This window comes from Temnothorax longispinosus, chromosome 11 (assembly GCF_030848805.1).
Source record: "Temnothorax longispinosus isolate EJ_2023e chromosome 11, Tlon_JGU_v1, whole genome shotgun sequence".
NCBI lineage: Eukaryota > Metazoa > Arthropoda > Insecta > Hymenoptera > Formicidae > Temnothorax > Temnothorax longispinosus.
This window is the reverse complement of record NC_092368.1, coordinates 19,329,036-19,348,904: the sequence shown is the minus strand read 5'-3', so window position 1 is coordinate 19,348,904 and position 19,869 is coordinate 19,329,036. Positions and strand designations below refer to the sequence as shown.

Below are 19,869 nucleotides of genomic sequence, written 5' to 3'. Positions count from 1 at the left end.
TTTTCTTAAGCAAGACCGTGTAACAGAAATTTAAGTTTCTCATCAAACAACATAAGCTTCATTCAGTCTACATACAGTCGGGCTTCCGCTATGCGTTTCCTTACCGGAAATTAAGTCAGTTTCTCTATGTTCTTCCTCCTGTTCTTCAACTTCCAATATTCTAATGATTAGGACGTCAATATTGAAATGTGTGGAGACTGTGAAGGGGAAAGACAAGAAAAGCCAAGCTTGATCCTGACAAGAAAAAAATACGGAGACCTAACTGTAAATACAACAATGATACGTAACAACGCGCCACACCTCTTTACATGGCAGTATCTCCGGTGAAACCTGTCGCACAATCATTTCGTGTAATCATGTTCGTATTATCAATCGGCGATTGGTAGTACAATCCTAAAATATCTTTCGTCGTGAAAGACATCGAAAAAAGATTAAGATTAATTACGAGGAGACAGGCTGAAAAGCAACGCACACGGTCAATTATCCTGAGGCACAAGATAGGGACAATATGTTGTGTTCGTTCAATTACTCCTAATAAATGTGCAAAAAATTTGCTCTATTCGATGATTCTCAAAAAGTACATATAGTTAAGCATATTATGTTAATTAGATTTAATATACGCAATTTAATGTTTAGTCATTGTTTAGAGTGTTGAATTGATATTATTACTCGAGGCACGGTGGACCCTCGGAACAAAATTTTATAAATATGAAGCCAATTGCTTCAAAATCATGTGACAATAAAGCCTGCTGCGACAGATGTAAAACATTCAATTTAGGTTGATGAATCTGCCGTCGTGGGATTTGCATCTCTCTTCTCAAAAGGTGTGTCTTACTCTTCCGTGGATGGTGAAGCTAAGCAAACGGCGTTACGCATAAAAAATTTTTCACTGGGAAGAATTTATGTGGTTTATAAGGCAATCATGTAAAAAAACAGATAAATTTTATTCTTTTCTTTCCTTTAAATTTTGAAAACATACATCTTTTCATTTACGAGCAATTCGATCGAGCACATGTGCATTACTTTTCAGTCTATTCTCGCTTATTGAAAAAACCCGATGAAATTTCGGGTTGAGAATTCATCTCGCAAGGTACAAAAGCGTGGCGCTAAAATAAATTTTTAATAAAAAAAGGAAAAGAATTAGTAAAATGACTTATACAAATAGCAAAGACTGTAAAATGATATAGATTACTGCGTCATATATGTATATATAAATAATAATAATAAAGATAATGAGAGTCAACATACTATCTAGTGTACTCGTAAAAAACTCAATGAGGTTTCGCGACAAAACTTTTTGACATGCATTCGAGTTTTACGTTTTTTACGCCTTTGTTTCACGCATTATACAATTTAGAGAGCAGCGCCGCTATTCGCATGCTAATGATCACTTAACTAAGGTCTAGGTTGTCCAACAATTCGATACGCGACTAGTCTTAATTTCTAATGCCTTGTTATCAAGATGATTCATCTGTCTGTATTTATATACTGAATTTGGAGCACTTTTTTTGACTTACTTCAGTACTCTTTCTATTTATATGTCTAAAGTCTCTTTTAGGGGCAGCTTTGCTACTTCGAAGAAAATCCTAGAATGCAAATAAAATCGAATAAACATTGGTCATTCACGAAAATATGTTTCAATATATGTATATATAAATTATAACGTGTGTAGTATATAAAGTGTAACATGTTCAATATATAAAAAAAATACATAGCAAAAAGTAAATACTTACTTGTGGCTGTACTTGCTGTGGACAGTCTTTAATGCTTCTTTGTGTTTCCTATGCAAGCTCTGGTTTAAAAGATTGCAAATATCTCTTATGTCGTCAAGTTTATAACCGCTATAGTATTCTAATGTTGGATTCCGTCTTCCCAAGTCCTTCATTAGCAACGCGAGTAACAACGCCGCCGCTGCCATTTTACTATCGCTAAACCTGATCATTGTATAATCCATCAGAGAATGTTCCAGTATGTACCGAGCCAGAGTTAACGTGGGCATAGACACCTTGGCACACTATTTTCAGATAGTAGTGATTGAATTAGTATAAGTTTATATAGATTCCATTTGAATAAGACTGATATTTTATACCCGATATAAATTGTTAACTTTGTGAATATCTTACCCTGGCATAACGTCGAAGAAATCTGTAAGAGAGAGGTATTCCCAGGTCAAAATTGACTATCTTTAAAATACTTATTTCCATTTTGATCAGCTCCCTTTGCGTGTAAGCGCCGTCACATATATACAAAAAATCTTCCACCATTGGTGGTATTCTTTCCTGAAGTTAAAATTAAGAATAAATTTTTGTTATTGGGTTTACTGCTCGACATGAGCACAATTTTATCAGGCAAAAATTTGTGTAGCAGAGATATTATAAAACTTACGTCAAACTTGCTCGCTATGAAAAGACTCGCAGCGCCGAGCAGTTGTAGAGTCTCTTTCCCGACTGTCATCTTTGTTAGATATAGATCGACCAGTTTTATAGCCAGATATAAGGTCTCGTGATTCAACTCAAACGACTCCTGTACCTCGACCATCCAATCGACCAGTAGCGCTCTCATCCATTGCGAGAGGCATACTTGCCGATCCATGTAATTGCCGATGGGGAATAGGCGTTCTCGTTCTTTCAGATACTCGAAGATGTCCATCGCATAGTGTGACACCTGGTACGGATCTAGCCAATTCTCGACATCAAAGTCCCATTGAACACCTTCGGGTAATTGTCTTACAGGTATGGCGATCAACAAACTGGCGGCCGAAACCTTATCCTCACTCGCAGAAGGCGATGGTTCACTTTGTTCATCTTTCTCCGTTTGTTTTTCCACTGATTTCTCCCTTTTCTCATTTGTTTTTTCATCAACCTGTATATATAGTCTATTAGTACTGCATACACGGAATAAAGTAAAACAAAATATAGTAAATTGCATGATAAAGTATATTATACGGTATAAACCTGTCTTAGTTTAAGGTATAAATTTAATTTCTTAAACTTTTAAAAAAATTATCTTTAGAAATCTCTAAGTTTTTGATAAGTTTTCTCAAATAAATGAAATTAAAGAAAAATTTAAATTCTAAAATATTGTACGTAATAAAATATATTGCAGAAAATATATTGTTTACCTTATTGCTGCTCCTACGAGTCCTTTTCACGCTATCAGTAATATCTTCTAAAGCACTGACGTACAATGAATTATCCTCTGATCTCTCCAAATCTGAACTCATTCTATTATTTACAACTTTGTTGGCAGTCTCCGTTTTATCATCTTTTTTGATAATAGGCTTAACACAAGGCACTGGTTTTGCTTTTGCCGGTACAATTTTTGATACAGCAACGTTTGCAGGTTTCTCTGGCAAAGCAACGTTACTTTCAACTGATTTGGTTTGAGTAACCATCTTTTTCGATGGATGATTCTGCCCTGCCAGCGATGTGGTAATGGCCTACCAAATGTAAAATAAAGAAAAAATATAATATAATAAAAAAATGTAATACCATATATAATTACATATACAGATATACATGTATAATGAACATTAATGTAAATATTACAATACTGTGTTTGGGATAAATTAAAATAGTGGTTTGATTTTCACGAGGAAAGAGTGAACGTCGACATAAAAATCGAGCTGAAAATTGCATTTAAATTTTACCACTGAATCAAAGTATACATTTAAATTTTGATATAATAATTGTGTAGAGTACATACATTGGTGATGTTTGCAAAAGCGCATCTTTTATGTGTTTTTTCTTTAAATGGCGAAACTTCCGCTTTTCGCTTGGCGCGAGTTTCTCTAACAACATTGGGTTGTCGTAATACATTGCTCTGTAAAGAATTTTGACTTCTGGTCGTTATTCCTTTCCTCAAAGTTGCAGTGCTGTTTTGTCGATTTTGTCCGAGTAATACCTTCGGTGGTGCCATTTTTCAGATATGACGAAACTTTGGTTCCTTATCTAATTGCTATAATTCACAAACATAAATATAATTAGTTTATATATTATATATAGTTTAATTTATATAGTACATATAGAGTACAGAATGTTTCAGAAATAAATTGTCTTTGAGGAGCATATTCTACTAACAGTAAAAATGGAAAAGTTACAAATTTTAACATCAAAGGAAAGGGAGACGTAAAAAGAAGGAAGATAAGAGAGATAAGTGATTTCGAAGTACAACAGATAATATAAGTGAATAAAAGAGAGAAGGATATGTAAAATGTATAAAATGAAAAGAGAGCATTTTTATCTTTTTCTAACTCTTAAAACTGGAAAAGAATAAAAAATAAGTTGAACCGAAATCTCTCTCTCTCTCTCTCTCTCCAAAGTTATTCTATATAGAAATACCTACATAAGTGGTTAAATTTACTTTAAAGTAGTTTTATATACTAATTGTTTTAAAATATTAATTTAAAATAGTATTATATGCAAAACACTAAAGCAACAGCACATGATGTGATCTTTTCATGCTAATTTACATGTAATCTAGCAAATTGCTGGAAATGCACTATATAGCACGCACCATTTGTAAATTATATCAAATGTAAGCTTATAGAACGAAAAATCATAACATTGACTTAAAAATATTTAAAACCATTAGAATGTTTATAAATAAAAAAAAAATTGATAGATTAATAAGTGCTTCAATAGTGATTCTCTGTATACGTCTTAGCTAAAGTGAAAACAACAAATTAATTTGTTATCTTTATCCCAATTTGATCTCTAAAGCAATGAACTAAAATCATTATTAAATACAATAAGAGGAGTACAAGAAGATCATGGCAACATTCTACATTTCTCCAAAGTACTTTTGAGATGCTTTTGGCACGAAACACGAGGTTAACGTACGATCCTCGTTCCACGCACAGAGAACCCGATCGCGATCGTGTGTTGTGTACGACTCGAGAAACGCGTTCCTCGACGAGCCGTACCGAAAAGATCGCCGAGCACGTCGCCGAAATGTAGTGGAACTATCCCGCCATCCGCCGACATAGGAATTCGCGTGGCTCTCTGTGATAAATCCCGCGATTTTACGGTTTTTTCGGTACTCGGGCACGGCGTCAACGGCGTGCTGGGACACGGGGGAAAACGCGGGAATCAGCAGGGTCCGCGCTCCGAGCTCCACTCCGCGCCGGATTCGTTCGGTCGCGAGATCGTTAAGCTTTCGTCACCTTCGGCGGTCTTGTGCTCTCGGGGGACGACTGAGAACAATCGCCGAGACGATCTCGAGGCCGCCCCGCGCGCAGGCACGAAGGTCGCGAGCAAAATATTTATTCGAAAGTATATGCGGGCGAAGTGTACGGTGGTGCCGCTGCTGCTGTTCGCGGGTGGATGCCTCCCTGCCTCCCCCAGTCCTCCCATCCCGCGGTCGTGTTGCCGAGAGCGCGTTCGTCCGGCCGGAGACGCGTGCGCGCGCGTATAATTGTGTACCTACGTGACTTCGAGATCCTCGTATATATGTACGTGCGTGAACGGCGGAAGGTCGCTTGTTCACAAGGTCCTCGCATGCCACGCGCCGTGTGCCTGTGCAACCGACGCGTTTTCGTTCGCGCCGTCTCGCCCGCGTCATCCGTCGTCGGTGATGGTGATTAAACTGAGTTGACGTTGGTTCAAACTCACAGTTACGGCCGATCGTCGCGCGCCGATTGGCCGGCGCTGAGCGCCATTCGGCCAATCCGCGCCGCCGCTCGCGGCGCCGCGGCCGACACCTCGCGGCGACGTTCGGGACTATGCGAGCCGCTCGCGCGCGAGTTATCGCGTAGGTCTCGAAGAAAAAAAGTCGAGAAGCTTGAATTGGATTTATTTTCTCTCTAAACCGCATTTTAAAAGTTTCTTAATTGTGATTCAGCTCTTTATTTTAGCAGATTTGTATAGTTCAATAAAAAATAAATATAATTTATTATACAAAAGAAACATTTTTGCAAAATTCTCTTACCTACTGTTGATATTTTCTTATATTCTAATATTCTTTTTGGATATTATCCATATATTTTTTTCTTCAAAACATGAAGTTTTATTATATTAATTGCAGATTTGTTATAAAATTCTTGTATGGGCGAATTATTTCTCAAAAAACTTGCTTATATTTCTTAATCTTATAATAATTTTAAACAAATATCGCATACGACTGCTTTATTCTGCACACAGATTTGTTTAACCAATGTGCTCGATGCAAATTATCAGTTCGATGTAAAGCAAGGCTTCGCTAAAGTAGCTCCCGCCGTTCTCAGTCGCTGTACAGAAATTACGGTCGTTAGCTAGTCCAAAGTTCACCGGGTTTCCTTTTCGGGGAAGCACGTCATCAGATTGTTGCGTCTCATCTATTTTATGGCCGTGCCGTTCACGCCGAGATGCAACGCGAGCGTTTTGTCGTGAAGTACGTTACGGCGAACAATTGCTTCGCACATCTGTCGGCTACCTGGCTGCGGCGTTTGGAAACTGAGGTTAGTTCCCGTTTTACATAACACAGCGATCCTCGTCCCCAGATCTCTCTGTCGCGTCGTCAAAACAAATGTCACGTGACTATCTGGTGAACCGCCAACTACGTAATTTTGATCGATAGGAAATCCCGACGAGAAATTTCGACGGGAAAAGCGCCATCTGAGGACGATATAATAAACCCGACGGTAGATAATAGCGATAAACTCGATGGTCGATAAAAGCGCAATCTTTATCTCAATAAAAATAGTAAAAAAGAAAAACAATTGTATATTTTGAGCAGGGTTGAGCGTTTACGCGTAAATATAAACATCTACGTGTATACAATAGTTGCTTTCCATTTACACTCAACCCAGATAGCCAATCATATGTTGCCAACAATCGTTGATGCAACTAATTTTGACAAACTAGGGATAAGGTGAGACAGCATTATGTCTGTTGGGTTGAACTCATATGAATTATATTTCTATTAACAGCAAATTGATTGCAACGTGACAATATCAATTTCTGAGGGATTTGTAACAATTTGACAATTTCATATTGTTTGACACTTCGTTAGCAACGATACAATTAAAAAACTTCATAGCTTGATGACATATACACAATAACGGATGGAAATCATCATATATGTGTTGTTGCCATCATGTTTGCATCATGATGCTCAAGATGGAACGACGAATCATACATTGCTGTCATGGTGCTAAAACATATGTTGCAGACAACATAACGTACCAGATTTCGGTTTTAATATAAATTTTTTTTATTAAGCGGTCTGAGATAGATCATGGCATACTTTCTTTTAAACTTTTTGAATTTTTGCAATATCTTAAAAATTGAAGAAAATATAGTACACGAAAATGTGTTGTGACGTCATACCTTATATGCGAAATCTTTTGAAGTTGCCGTCATCAAAGAAATTTTAGCAAGCTATAACTTTCTCAAATTTAGGTTTTTTTTTAATTCAAAAAGTACTAAAAATCGGCTTAGATTCTTTACATTAATTATGGATACCGCTTAATAATAAAAAAAATGTTAAAACCGAATTGCGGACAGAAATTTGCTCTCGAAATTGCGTCAACTGATTGCATGTATAAGCAGTCATGTACCTGCATTTGTAACGTGTTCTATTTCGATGCCAGCAAATATAAAACAACACATGCAATACATTAGTTTGCTCAATATGTTATATCACGCTTGGTTATCTGGGTCAGATTCATTAAAGCATACGGTCTCGATATTGTGGATAAAAACTCGAAATATCTCACTTGCCAGTATGCAAAAAGAACGTGCATTCAACTGAGTTATGACGTCACATGTGAGAATTATCCGAGTTTTGATGTAAATGGAAAGCAACTAATGCAAACTTATTTAACGTGTAAACTATGAGTATTCACGTGAATCATCAAACATTCAAATATTTCGTCAAAAATATCGGGAATTTATATTTTGTTATTTTAAATTCGGCACAATTTTTTTAGCATGCCATGTAAAATTAGCAAATCAAATCAATGTGTATAATAAATATTGCTATAGTCTATAAGTAGTATCATATGTACTTTTTCATCACTGTACAGGTAATTAATAAGTATAATTAATATGACTGAAATGCATCTAATTTAACTTGTTGGTTTAAAACTATTTTTTATTTTTAGGGCTGTTTTTTAGTGTATATACAAAAATACGATTTAAGAAATCAATGAATTAATCAATCAGTTAATTTATAATAATTTCTTATGCATTGCTTATATATTGTCTATATGAAAAAGATTCGCGTAAAAATAATGCAAACATTACGTAAACAATCTATATAGATATAATTTTGAAATTTATGGCACAACCCTTTTGAGCATATCAAGTTGCATTGTCGACAAAATTACAATTTATAAAATATATTATTTTTTTCTTTTATACTATTTTCTGCAATTATTATAATATTGAATTATTAAATAATATATTTTATAATTCCAATTTATATTAATTATTTATAGAAACTTATAAATTAATCAAATTGACATTTAAATTGATAAATAACAATCGCGCTTATTGTGTATACAAATTTAGCATAGTAGAATAACAATTTCAATGTAAGATAAGATTGTAACAGTGGTAGACGTAAAATTTCATGCATACATCTTTTCTTTCCCCAGATTTCTAAAAAACAATTACAGTGAATTATAATTATTTTAGTTAGCAACAACAACCGTATAGCAACTTATGATATAATTATGAAATTAATAATAACGCAATTCTTTGGATTAATTCTTCGATAATGTTACTTGACTTGATTACAGGAGAATGCGATCGAAATATCGCACAACGGAAGGAAGTACTATCTTACTTGCGTCACTCGCGCTAACAATGATGATACATTATGTATCGGGGCAACATTCGCGAGAAGCTTGAACATCCAAGAGGAGGACGAAGTGTTTGTGTCATCTGTGAAAAACGTTTCCTCATTAAGCAGCGTTAAGATTGCTCCTCGCACGGCGAACGATCGCGAGCTTCTGGTACGATATAAATTCTCATATATCTCGACTTACGCGAATGAACTAATTAATCAATCGATTGTCTGTATTCGGCGACAGGAATTGCAAATGGAGAGGGTGCAATCGAGTCTCCTGAGTCAAGTCAGAATTGTCGCGAAAGGACAGCCGATCGTGGCGTGGATCTCCAAGTTTTCCTCCGTGACTTTCATCGCGGGCAAGTCACTCGTTCTTTGTGATATTACATTTTTTTGGTTCAAACAACAGTATAAACTGTTCATAAATGCAACTACAATTCACATGTAACGAGTATTTGTTCACTTAAATAATAATAATTAACTGCTTATGCGACACATTTGGCCTAAGCTAATGATCGCCTATTTGTTATGCATCAATTCATCTGTTGCCGAGATCGTGATATTACATGAGTATGAGTATATAGAATTACCCGAAAAAAATAACTATTATTTTCAATTATGTAAATATATTGGGTTACTCCATTTTTACTATATTAATTTTAATATTATTAATAGAAACTATAGAAAGTTATATTATGCAAAAGATAGAGTTGAAAAAATTGATGAAGCCATTTGGTATTATTAACTCGAGAACGGCCACTTCTATTTTATTGGCATGAACGGTTACCTAGGGTGATTTTTACACCCCAATTAAAAGTATAATTGTTATTAATTACATATTGCATATTTTTCATTGTTCTATAATTTATTAGTATTGAGTATGTATATAGATTTGTTCAATATTTTCTCAAAAAAGTAAGGAGAAACAAAAAAAAAATATTTAAAGAACGAAAGAAGCACATTAAAATTACTGTGACGTGAGCTTCATTTTTTCACTGGAGTATAAAAATCATCACCGATGACTTTCCCAGGTTAAAATAGTAAAATATATCAGGATATATTTTAATAGGATGTATGTATTGAGACGTATCAGAATATTTTTAACATTTTAATAATACCAAATGACTTCATCAAATTTATCAGAGTTGAATATAAAACTATCTATTTTTACATTTCAACGCCAAGGATATTAAAAAGATATCCTGTGATCCTTACAGAGGATTCAGAGCCGAAGTTCGCGTATGGGCTGCTCGAGGAATTCACGGAGGTGCACGTGCTTGATGCAATCGCGAATACAACGGTAAAAGATGCAGTCGTTAAGGAGGAAGCTACGAAGACAGGCAATCTTTTGGCCAAGATCTTGCCTTATTTTGCCAAAGGAAAAGATCATCGCGATTCGAGGGACAACGCCGTGAATTATGCGTTACTGCAGAGCTTTCGTAATAGAAACGCGCCTCCGCGCGTCTTCCGCGTGTATCCCCTGCCGGATTTCCAGTCCTTCGATCAATGGAATGCCCACGACATGATTCTGCGATGTCCCTGCCACATCCTGATTCCGAGGAGCTGTTTGCCGAAAGGCGCAAGACCGAGCGGAACGATGATGTGTAAATTTCTGATATATTTTTAAATGAATATTTTGCTTAAAATTTGCGTGCTTAGTTTTTTATTGTTGATTTCTAACTGGGGTTAAAGTTGGTCGATTTATTTGCAGGTAGAGTTAGAAAGGTGCCGGAAAATCGGCAGCACGTCAACGTCACCAGCACAAACTTCCTGAAGGACGACGATTCTTCTTCCAAGCCTCCACGAGAACTTGTCGCGAAAATTTACGTTCTCGAAGATACTTTGAACAGGTGTTCCGCGTCATTAGACAGAGAATATTTCGATCTGAATTCAATCCACTCTTGCGCGTACGTGTCGGCGAGTTTGAGGATCACTTTGGGACTGAAAGCTGGTAGCAGAGTAATCGTGCGGATGATCGAGGAGGACGAGCGACCGAGGCCGTCGTCGGTGAACGTTTTTTCATCCGAGGGATCGGTAACGCCGGAAATTTTCGAAAATTACGTGAAACTCCATTCGAGGCACGAGCCGCTATTGCTCAATTCGGGTGCGACGATTTTACTTGACGGCGGCGAACGGTGTGTTGTACGAATGTCACCCGCGGATTGCGATTACGCGATGATAGACGGGAAGGATGCGGAAGACTTGGTCGTCTCTGTTTCGTCGTCGGATCCGAGCGACGGAAAAATTCCTCGGATTTGTTCCGAGGAAAATTTAAGGATGGAGAAAATTTCCACGAGGTAATGAGATGTGCGAATCAAAGATTTTTGATGTCGAATCGAATCAAATCGAATTTCATTTCAAGTAAAATTTGAATAAAATGTTCGAGTTTGAATTCGAATCGAATCATTAAAATATAATTTTTGATTAACAATATAATTATTATTAGATTGAATTTTAACATGTAGATAATAAAAAATTTGCAGATGTATAGAGGGTATTCTTAAAGATTGCGAGATCACGCTCGATCTCGGCTTAGGTCTGCGAAGAGCGGTGGACTTCCGGTACGATCGGGAAAACATTCTGATCTGCGGCGACGTGGGTTCCGGCAAAACGACCTTCTGCAAAATGCTAATCGAGCGTTATCGCGACGCGCCGTGTTTCGTGCACACGCATGTGATCGATTGCAGGTCGCTGAAAGGTAATATCGCGTCTCGGTTTTTTCAATTAGCGCAATTACCTGTGATGATGAATTGTATTCTCCGTCGGACTCCCGACGGATTTAAAAAACTTTAAATGCAAACACTTATCTTCTCTTGCGGTAATGTACATAGAAAAGTCTGACTGTTCTCTGTTTTTAATTCTAATAAGATGCGACAAGTCCATTTAATTAGTGATTATATTCCAATTTATTATGATTTAGATAGAATATGCTAAAATACTGTAACGTTTAATTTATAAACTTTGTTCATTTTAGCACAATTTATTAAAGCCGTGCTATATATTTCCAAATTTAAATTAAAATTTTTATATCTATGTTATATAATTTAAATAAAAATTGTTTAAAAAGATTTTTAGAAAAAGATTGAAAAATGCAACTTCATATTCCGTCAAATTTTTGCCAGTCACTCAGATCTTATAGGATTGATCAAACACAGTAATTATTAATCAGGCAAAAAGGTAGAAACGCTGCAGAAGATTATTACGTCCGTCACGAACGAATGCGTGTATTATCAACCGTCCATATTGTTCCTGGACGATTTGGAGAGCATTACCAATGCGTCATTAAATGATGAGGAAAATACGATAGACGCGACCAACGCTTCCAGGTAAACGGATGGATTTATGGGTTAATTTGAGCCGAATGTAATCGTAATCATTAATTCTCAAATCGAAAAAAGAGGTAAAAAATTTCTGCATGGCCTTAGTAATCGCGTGATTTGCAAATCGATGCGTAATTATTATTCATAGAAAGAAGATATATTTATTTCTATTTATAATCGATCTTAACAGCTCAAAAAATTTACTTTTTCTTTTATTCTCTAATGCGAAGCACCTGATGATTATTTTGATAGGGTTCTTTAATTGACTTTAAATTAATTTTAGAATTACCGATATGCTGATCAATACCGTCACGCATTACCAAGAATCTCATTATATCTCGATCATCGCCACTTGTATCAACGTGAGTAAAATCGGTTCGGGATTACGACCGGCCAGAGGAGCGCAGTTCTTTAGGACAGTCTTACAAATTCCGAATCTCGAGAAGGTATAATCTATCAATTCTAATTTCTAATTACTGCGATCTTTTATCTTATATAAATTAATTTAGAAGGTCATTTTAAAAGCTCATATTATGTCTATTGTATGCTTATTGTACATTCAATATTGTATTTAATTTAAATATTTGACCAAAATTTGATTTTTAGTTTGTGTTATCTTTAACACGATCGATCGAATTTAGGAATTCGTTTGTAACGAGAAACGGAGAGACGAATATAAAATGGATCAGGTTTTACGTTTATTATTTTGCATGTTTTCATCCTTTCTTTGTACTACCGATGTCTTGTTTGTCGGTGCATTTCCCGATTAACGCGCCTTCGTATTTCCGCACCTTCTTAATTAAATTCCCCCCTATCCCGTGTAAGTTGGAACGTTCTCTCGCTGATTTCTCTGCGTAACACTAACTCGTGTCGTGGCTAACCAGGTGGATAGAATCGATATTTTGCGATTAACGCTCGAGGACAAGTTATGCGTGCCCGGAGACATGAATTGGAATTACTATGGAAACAAGACCGAGGGCTGGATGCCTCAGGATCTCGTCGACCTGGCGGAGAAGGCACGGTTCGTCGCGTGGAAGCGCCACGGTAACGAGATAGACGAATTATCACAAAAATATTAATAGATATCGCAGTAATTTTAAATAAAGAACTTGATTAGAAGAAAAAAAAGATAGTACCAGTAAAAGCAAAGAGCAATGTAAACGGCGGTGACAATTAACGGCTATTTTTATAGATTTTTACAGTGATTTACTAGGCTATTTCACTATTTATTTAACGCTCTTAGTACTTTGTCTTAAATCCAAGAAAATTCTTTTAACTTGATTGGTTTTTTTACGGGGATTGTTGTGCAACGTGGTATGTTTATGCATTTGTGTCTACTCAAAGCGGCAGAAAGATTGAAGGTGCCGATTATCATAACGGAGGAGGACGTTAATACCGCACTGGAGGGTTGCACGCCGATGTCTCTGCAGGGTGTGCAGTTGTACAAGAGCGGCGGTCATTCTTGGTCCGACATCGGCGGACTAGTGGAGACAAAGAGTTCCCTTACGGAAATTCTGCAGTGGCCGCTCAAGTATCCGGAGATCTTCAAGAAAGCTCCGATAAAGCTCCAGAGCGGTGTTCTGTTATATGGGATGCCCGGCACCGGAAAAACGATGCTGGCCAAAGCGATCGCCGGCGAGTGCGGCGTGAATCTGATCAGCATCAAGGTGGAACCAAGATTCATTTTTAATTAAATGTAAAATGAATTTTAGTCTCGATTCTCTTCGGACCTGTTAAAATTATTATGATGAAATTATTATAATTAGAGAGAATGATTTAGTTTACAGCTACCATTTTTTGGAAAACCTGGCTTGGTAATTTTTAATTAGGCATAAATGAAACTTTTCAATAATTTTTAATAATATTTTGTTCATGATTTTTATTTCACGCGTTTCAGTTTTTCAGTTTCACATAATCCCTTAATTAATAGTAATTTAACTGCAATTAAATGACGATATGCGGTAGTCTTTTTAAACAATGATGAGTTTTATTTCAGGGTCCAGAATTGCTGTCGAAGTATATAGGCGTCAGTGAGGAGTCCGTGAGAAATGTATTCGAAAGGTATAATGGCTCTTCAAGACTTTTAATGTTGATATTTGGATTTTATGATCTATAAATTTTCAAAAATTTATTATATTTTGTTATAGAGCCCGTCGCGCCAAGCCGTGCGTTTTATTCTTTGATGAATTCGACAGCCTTGCACCTAGGTGAGTCATAGGACAGGGCACGTATTATGGAATTTTTCGGAATGGATTCCGATCGGAATTATTCCGTTTTCCCTAGAAAAGACAATAGAAATCTAAGAAATAACTGAACAATTCCGATCGGAATCCATTCCGAAAAGTTTCATAATACGTGCCCAGATGACTATACAGAATTTGTCTATTTCATTTTTTATTTGTTAGTATTCTAATGATAAGCACACTGAGAAGAAAATATTTAGATAAAAAAAATAATTTATTTAGATTGTTGCCAAGAGCTTATTTACTTAATATAATACACATATTTATTTAGAATTACATATTTTTACTTAATTTAAATAAAAATATTTAATTCTAAATAAATATGTGTATTATATTAAGTAAATAAGCTCTTGGCCACAATCTAAATCAATATTTTTTTTTATCTAAATATTTTTTTCCTTAGTGCATATGATGACATAAGTATTTTACATATTAAATATTGTGTCTATTTGGTGTATTCATAATCGTAATCGTAACTTAGGCGAAGCATGCCTTAAAAATTTAGCTCAAGTTAAAATCAAATAAATAGATAACTAAGTAGACAAATATATTTGTAGCCGTCACAAATATGTACAAAAATATGTAGACAATTACCGGAATTCCGTTTACATTTCGTTTTAATCTTTCTTCTATTTGTACTTTCAGTATATAAAAAAATATATATTAATTTTTTTTTCTATTTTGCTAAACGCGTGCATTTTATCCTAATTAGACGCGGACACGACAGCACCGGAGTCACCGATCGGGTGGTGAACCAGCTGTTGACGCAGCTTGACGGGGTCGAAGATCGCGAGGGGGTGGCGGTCGTGGCAGCGTCTTCAAGGCCCGACTTGTTGGATCCGGCTCTTCTGAGACCGGGACGCCTCGACAAGTGCTTGCACTGCCCTTTACCGAACGAGGTAAACATATTTTTGACAATCCTTCTAACTCGGCACGACCTCGTGTTAATTGTTCAATAATAATAGTCGCGCTTTTTGTTTCAGTCGGGAAGGGAGGCAATCTTCGCGGTTCTGTGCGGTTCCCAAAATGTAGACACAACCGAGCTGGATCTGAACATACTAGCCCAGCTCGCTGACGGATTTACCGGGGCTGATATCAACGCGGCGATTACTTTGGCGAGGCTGGCGGCGTTCGAGGACGCCTTGGCGACTGCGACGGTAAGTGTTTTTGTACATTAACTCTTTGATAACACACCACTATAGTGGCTTCTTTTTAAACGATCTTTTCGGACGTGACATTACTACAGTGGTTCTTTTTCATATCTTTTCTATACCTCGATACCTTGTCAAACAGGAATATCTTCAATTGTTTTGATTTACATTCGTTTTTTTACTCGAATTTTGCAGTTAAGCTGTGCGTACAGCTTCGCGCAAGTTATCCGTTTATTAATCATTGCCTGAGTCTCGTTGTCTGTAATCGTGCTCTTTGTTTTTCGTTGTCTGTAGAAGAATGAGTAGAAACGTAAAATAATATTTATATAAAACATACAAAAAGACGTAAATAAGCAGATAAAAATTATCACTTGTTCCGTGTATCTAATTACTTTCAAAGAAATATTTGGGAAATATTTCCAGACATGTATATGAATTAAGCCAGGGTAGTCGGAATTTCGGTTGTGTCAACTCGTGATCGATCTTTTAAGCCGCTACGTTGACTCGGACTCTCTTGCGGAACAGCAGATCGCATCGCTAATGGCTAAACCGTTTCGTTGTTGTTGCTGTTGTCGTGGTAGTGTCTGTGCGGCGCCGTAATGAAAAGCGCTTCTCGCGCGACTCCCGAGAATCATTTGTAGGGTAGCTTCCGAAGTAAGATAGTGCGTAATGACGATAATATCGTTAGGTGTGCACCCTACGGTGTGTGCGTACACACGGGGGGGGGAGGAAGGGGCGCGCCCGGGCGCGGGCTGGGAATAGGGGGAGATCGAAGGGGGGTGTGTAGGTGCCGCGATATAACCGAGGAAACGTAGACCAGGTTTATTAGCGCACGGCGCCGAGAGCGCCAGGCGGCCAGGCCACCCCCTTCGGCGCTTCGCTTCATCCCCCGGCCTCCCTATGCCTCGCTGAACGTCGAGGGGGTTATTATCTTATGCGTTATAATGATACACGGTTTAGGGCCCGCAGCGGTCCTGCAAGATCGAAAGCCAGACAGCCATTTCGCTAGTTATGGCGCTCGTTAGCCCCTCAGACGTCTTCGATGTGTCTATCGTCAACCCTCCAGTCACATATCTCGCTAATTTGTTTATTTAATAATTTATTTTAGCAATTTTTTTGCTAAATAGGTATAAAGGTGTTTGTGACATTTTATTAGTGCAGGAGATATACTTTTAATTGAATGAAGATAATAATGGATAAAAAAATATCAATCAATCTTTATTAACTTCAGCTTATGCCAAGAAGTGGATAATAATAATTTATTTTGTTCTTACGTCAAAACCTTCCGGGAAGTCATTAATTTATTAGCCAATGTTTAGCGGTTTGTAAAGATTGATGGAATTTTTTGCTGTTTACCCCTCTCCCCCAATTCTTATTCTCAAACTTTTATTTAGGAAGATGAAAATACATGGACGTGTTAAGACCGCGTGATTTTAGATTATTACGGAGATAAGCGTAAATTTAGCGGTCATTCACTGGTGCGTGCGTCTGCGTCCGATCAAGTTAATCCGAATTAATCGGGCCCTTGCGTTAAAAGGTCGGGGAGCGTCTTCGAGATGTACGGGGAACGAGTGGCGCGGCTCAGCGGGAAGCTATTAATTAATACGCATCGGAGAAAACGAAGTTATACGGCGGCACTTACCTCCCGGAAGAACGCGAGTATCCAAACTGTGCGTCTAATTAGCGAGTGAGTTTCCGGAGAGCGCGACGCATCTCGAGTGAGTGAGAGAAAGATGTGGAGATAGAGAGAGAGGGAGAGAAGCGCCTTGCTTGTGATAAGTGATTATGCGGATAGGAACATGAGAGGGTGCCTCTTCCGAGGCGGTGCAGATTGTGCTTAACTCCAATAATTAATTCAAATCGCTGCTGTTAGCACGCAACATTAAGCTTTTGCAGTTATTTTGAGACAAACTCGGCAATTTTTTTTTCACGTGGTCGGTACAACGAATAGTCATAGACGTGGATTATGTGTTTCGAAAATACAATTGAAGTAGAAACATAAAAGTATAATATATATAAATCGATATTTATATGTATATTTTTTCTCAATACATATATTAATTTATATTTATAAGTATATTTGTATTTATTGTATTTATAAGTATATAAGTATATTTGTTCTCAATACATATATTAATTTATAGTTGTTAAGGCGATGAATTGTACACAAAATTCACGCGAATAATATTATTAAGCTACAAAGACCCAGTCCTGATAAAAAATGACGTTTTTCTCTAATTGATTATATATCATAGCGGTCTAAGCGGTCCTATTCTATTTATTATCATTGTTAATTTATATATTTTGCTTATTAATGATAGGACGGCAAAGTCAATGCGACCGCCATCAAAGTTACGCAAACACACCTCGAGGAGTCTGTCAGATCGACGAGGCCATCCTTGTCCATCGCGGAAAAATTGAAATACACCAAGATGTAAGTGGACGTGTACGAAAAAAATTAGAGTAATAAGAAGCTCAACTTATCCGTCTTAAGAAATTGGAATCGTATTATTATAATCAATAATAATGCTCCACTATTACAGTTACGCCCGGTTTTCCAAGGGGGACAACTTCGCGGAGGACGTGCTGAAGAATCAGAAGGCGACACTAGCTTAATTATTTTCTTAAATTTAGGCCAAAGTTTCTCAAGAAGAAAAAAAATACTTTTATACTGAAACACAACAATATAATACGATAATAAAATTAAAACAAACTATTTTCTACTCTACATCTTCACTCGGATATCTTAATCATGCAAATTGCGTGAAATAGAGATGCCATAACACACGTATCATAGTTGGAACGACGATTAAACGAGAGTCAGATGCGTTTCGGTAGTCAAACCCCTTTTTTGTCGTGCATTCTTCGGGTTCGAGGAATCGATCTCGAATGAGAATCCACACCCACCCAAACGGGTAACCTGTGATAGAGATTTTACCGGGTAAATCCGATGGCGAACCGCGGCGGCAGCTCGCTCGCGGGGAGGCGCGAGCTCGAGGAGGCGGATGTCGCGCCGGGGCAAAGTTAAATTAAATCACGGGCGAAGGCAGCTAATATTGTAGTTTATCTGGCGGGACATTAGCGCGGTGAAATATGCGCCTCCTTCGCCCCGGCGAACTTAAAATCAAGATCTTAGACGAACTTCCCAGCCCCCTACCCCCCTTTCGCCCCACGAGACGCTGAGACGCCGACGTCGACGCCGGCGCGTCCTTCCTGCTAAGTCGCGCGTGAAAATACTAATTATTATACCGATTATTAATACGAAAAGTTGCCGGCGCTAAGTCGGCGAGAGCACGAGGAGAGTCGCGGCGGAGTTTCGCGGGGGTGCAGACCGGAGGGAGGCCGCGCGCGAGTATCCGGATTACGCTTCGCGCTTACGCTCGGTTAAGGGGAAGGAAATGTGGACCTCGACCGAGGCAAAGAGCGCAGCGACAGATAATGAGTTTGTCAGCGTAAACGCGGAAATGTAGGACGTAACGTCGCCATATTGTCATTGCGCAGAAACCGCGTTGGATGTTGCACGTTTCGTCAAGGTCCATACATCGCGATATCACGCGCGATGACCTTTGTCATTTACGGGCAAAGCATGTGCTCTTTTGCGTGGTGAACATGGCCAAAAGGAGAGCATTATTCGCAGGGTTAAGCCGCGAAATGGCGGAAGAAAGACGCGCAAGATGGAGAGATGCTCGCAACAGCGATGACGGCAACGACGACGCACGACGACGACGACGGAGGAGGTTCTGCTTAGCATAAAAATGGCCAATTACTCGGCTAACAAGCGACGGTTGAGCGACACGAAGAGAGAGAGAGAGAGAGAGAGAGAGAGAGAGAGAGAGAGCTGTTGGGCGACGAAGCCGGCTAACTCCGTTAGCGCCTCCTCCGCCCGCCGAAGGAGATTAGTTAGCGTAAATGCCGCCGGTTGACGCATTTTTATTCCTGATTACCGCTTCTCGTCGCGCTAATTCCATTCGCGCTGGCGACATTCGGGAAAACTCGACTTCGCGCCTGTCAACAAATTGCCGCTCTCGAAAAAGGACGACAGGAAGGAAGGAAGGAAGAAACCGTGTAGGACTGTAGTAGGGGAGGTGTGTGTGTGTGTGTGTGTGTGTGTGTGTGTGTGTGTATATAGGCGCGGGGGTATAAAGGAAATAGGCTGTTATTTAGGTAAGAAGTGAGGACCCGAGGCGAAGTGTCGGCTGGCCATATTGGAAACGGACGGTAATCTCGAGGATCGGCATTCTTCTTTTATAACAGCGTCTTCTATCACAGCTTCACTAGAAAATATAACGCTTGAGACAGAGAAGTGTAAAGTGTGGTTACTCAAAAGATTTGAATTTCAGGCAAAGAGACGAGCAACAATAAACGGTAACGACATTTTGAGAA

General features: G+C 38.1%; 2 protein-coding genes across 9 annotated transcripts; one reads left to right on the top strand and one right to left on the bottom strand.

Annotated features, from left to right (window-relative positions):
* Window positions 1-926: 926 nt before the first annotated feature.
* Cycb3 (cyclin B3) lies at window positions 927-6,256 on the bottom strand. Of its 8 annotated transcripts, none has more exons than XM_071792547.1 (7): window positions 6,119-6,256; window positions 3,706-3,957; window positions 3,122-3,439; window positions 2,386-2,862; window positions 2,124-2,279; window positions 1,734-2,014; window positions 927-1,586 (listed from the first exon to the last, which is right to left on the bottom strand). In XM_071792547.1, the coding sequence occupies exons 2-7, from the start codon at window positions 3,916-3,918 to the stop codon at window positions 1,535-1,537; spliced, it is 1,497 nt and encodes a 498-aa protein (XP_071648648.1). In that variant the 5' UTR covers window positions 3,919-3,957; window positions 6,119-6,256; the 3' UTR covers window positions 927-1,534. The 8 variants fall into 8 exon arrangements, with proteins under 8 accessions (XP_071648648.1, XP_071648646.1, XP_071648647.1 ...); XM_071792545.1 differs by lacking the exon at window positions 6,119-6,256 and adding an exon at window positions 5,929-6,042; XM_071792546.1 differs by lacking the exon at window positions 6,119-6,256 and adding an exon at window positions 5,424-5,852.
* Window positions 6,257-6,301: 45 nt separating this feature from the next.
* Pex1 (peroxin 1) lies at window positions 6,302-18,204 on the top strand. The gene is made up of 16 exons (XM_071792539.1): window positions 6,302-6,436; window positions 8,723-8,938; window positions 9,017-9,131; window positions 9,990-10,376; window positions 10,484-11,069; window positions 11,256-11,470; window positions 11,942-12,098; window positions 12,376-12,538; window positions 12,977-13,136; window positions 13,437-13,759; window positions 14,089-14,153; window positions 14,240-14,299; window positions 15,048-15,234; window positions 15,319-15,492; window positions 17,808-17,920; window positions 18,030-18,204. Exons 1-16 carry the CDS (start codon window positions 6,344-6,346, stop codon window positions 18,100-18,102), a joined length of 3,087 nt encoding a protein of 1,028 aa, XP_071648640.1. The 5' UTR covers window positions 6,302-6,343; the 3' UTR covers window positions 18,103-18,204.
* Window positions 18,205-19,869: the final 1,665 nt, after the last annotated feature.

Excerpts from the sequence above, each read along its gene's own strand:
- Pex1 (XM_071792539.1), top strand. The coding sequence starts at position 6,344 with ATGCAACGCGAGCGTTTTGTCGTGAAGTACGTTACGGCGAACAATTGC. Across the intron at positions 12,099-12,375 it reads GACGCGACCAACGCTTCCAG|AATTACCGATATGCTGATCA; the intron begins GTAAACGGATGG and ends AATTAATTTTAG. Across the intron at positions 13,137-13,436 it reads CGTCGCGTGGAAGCGCCACG|CGGCAGAAAGATTGAAGGTG; the intron begins GTAACGAGATAG and ends GTCTACTCAAAG.
- Cycb3 (XM_071792547.1), bottom strand. The coding sequence starts at position 3,918 with ATGGCACCACCGAAGGTATTACTCGGACAAAATCGACAAAACAGCACT. Across the intron at positions 2,863-3,121 it reads CTCGTAGGAGCAGCAATAAG|GTTGATGAAAAAACAAATGA; the intron begins GTAAACAATATA and ends CTATATATACAG. Across the intron at positions 1,587-1,733 it reads CACAGCAAGTACAGCCACAA|GATTTTCTTCGAAGTAGCAA; the intron begins GTAAGTATTTAC and ends TTTGCATTCTAG.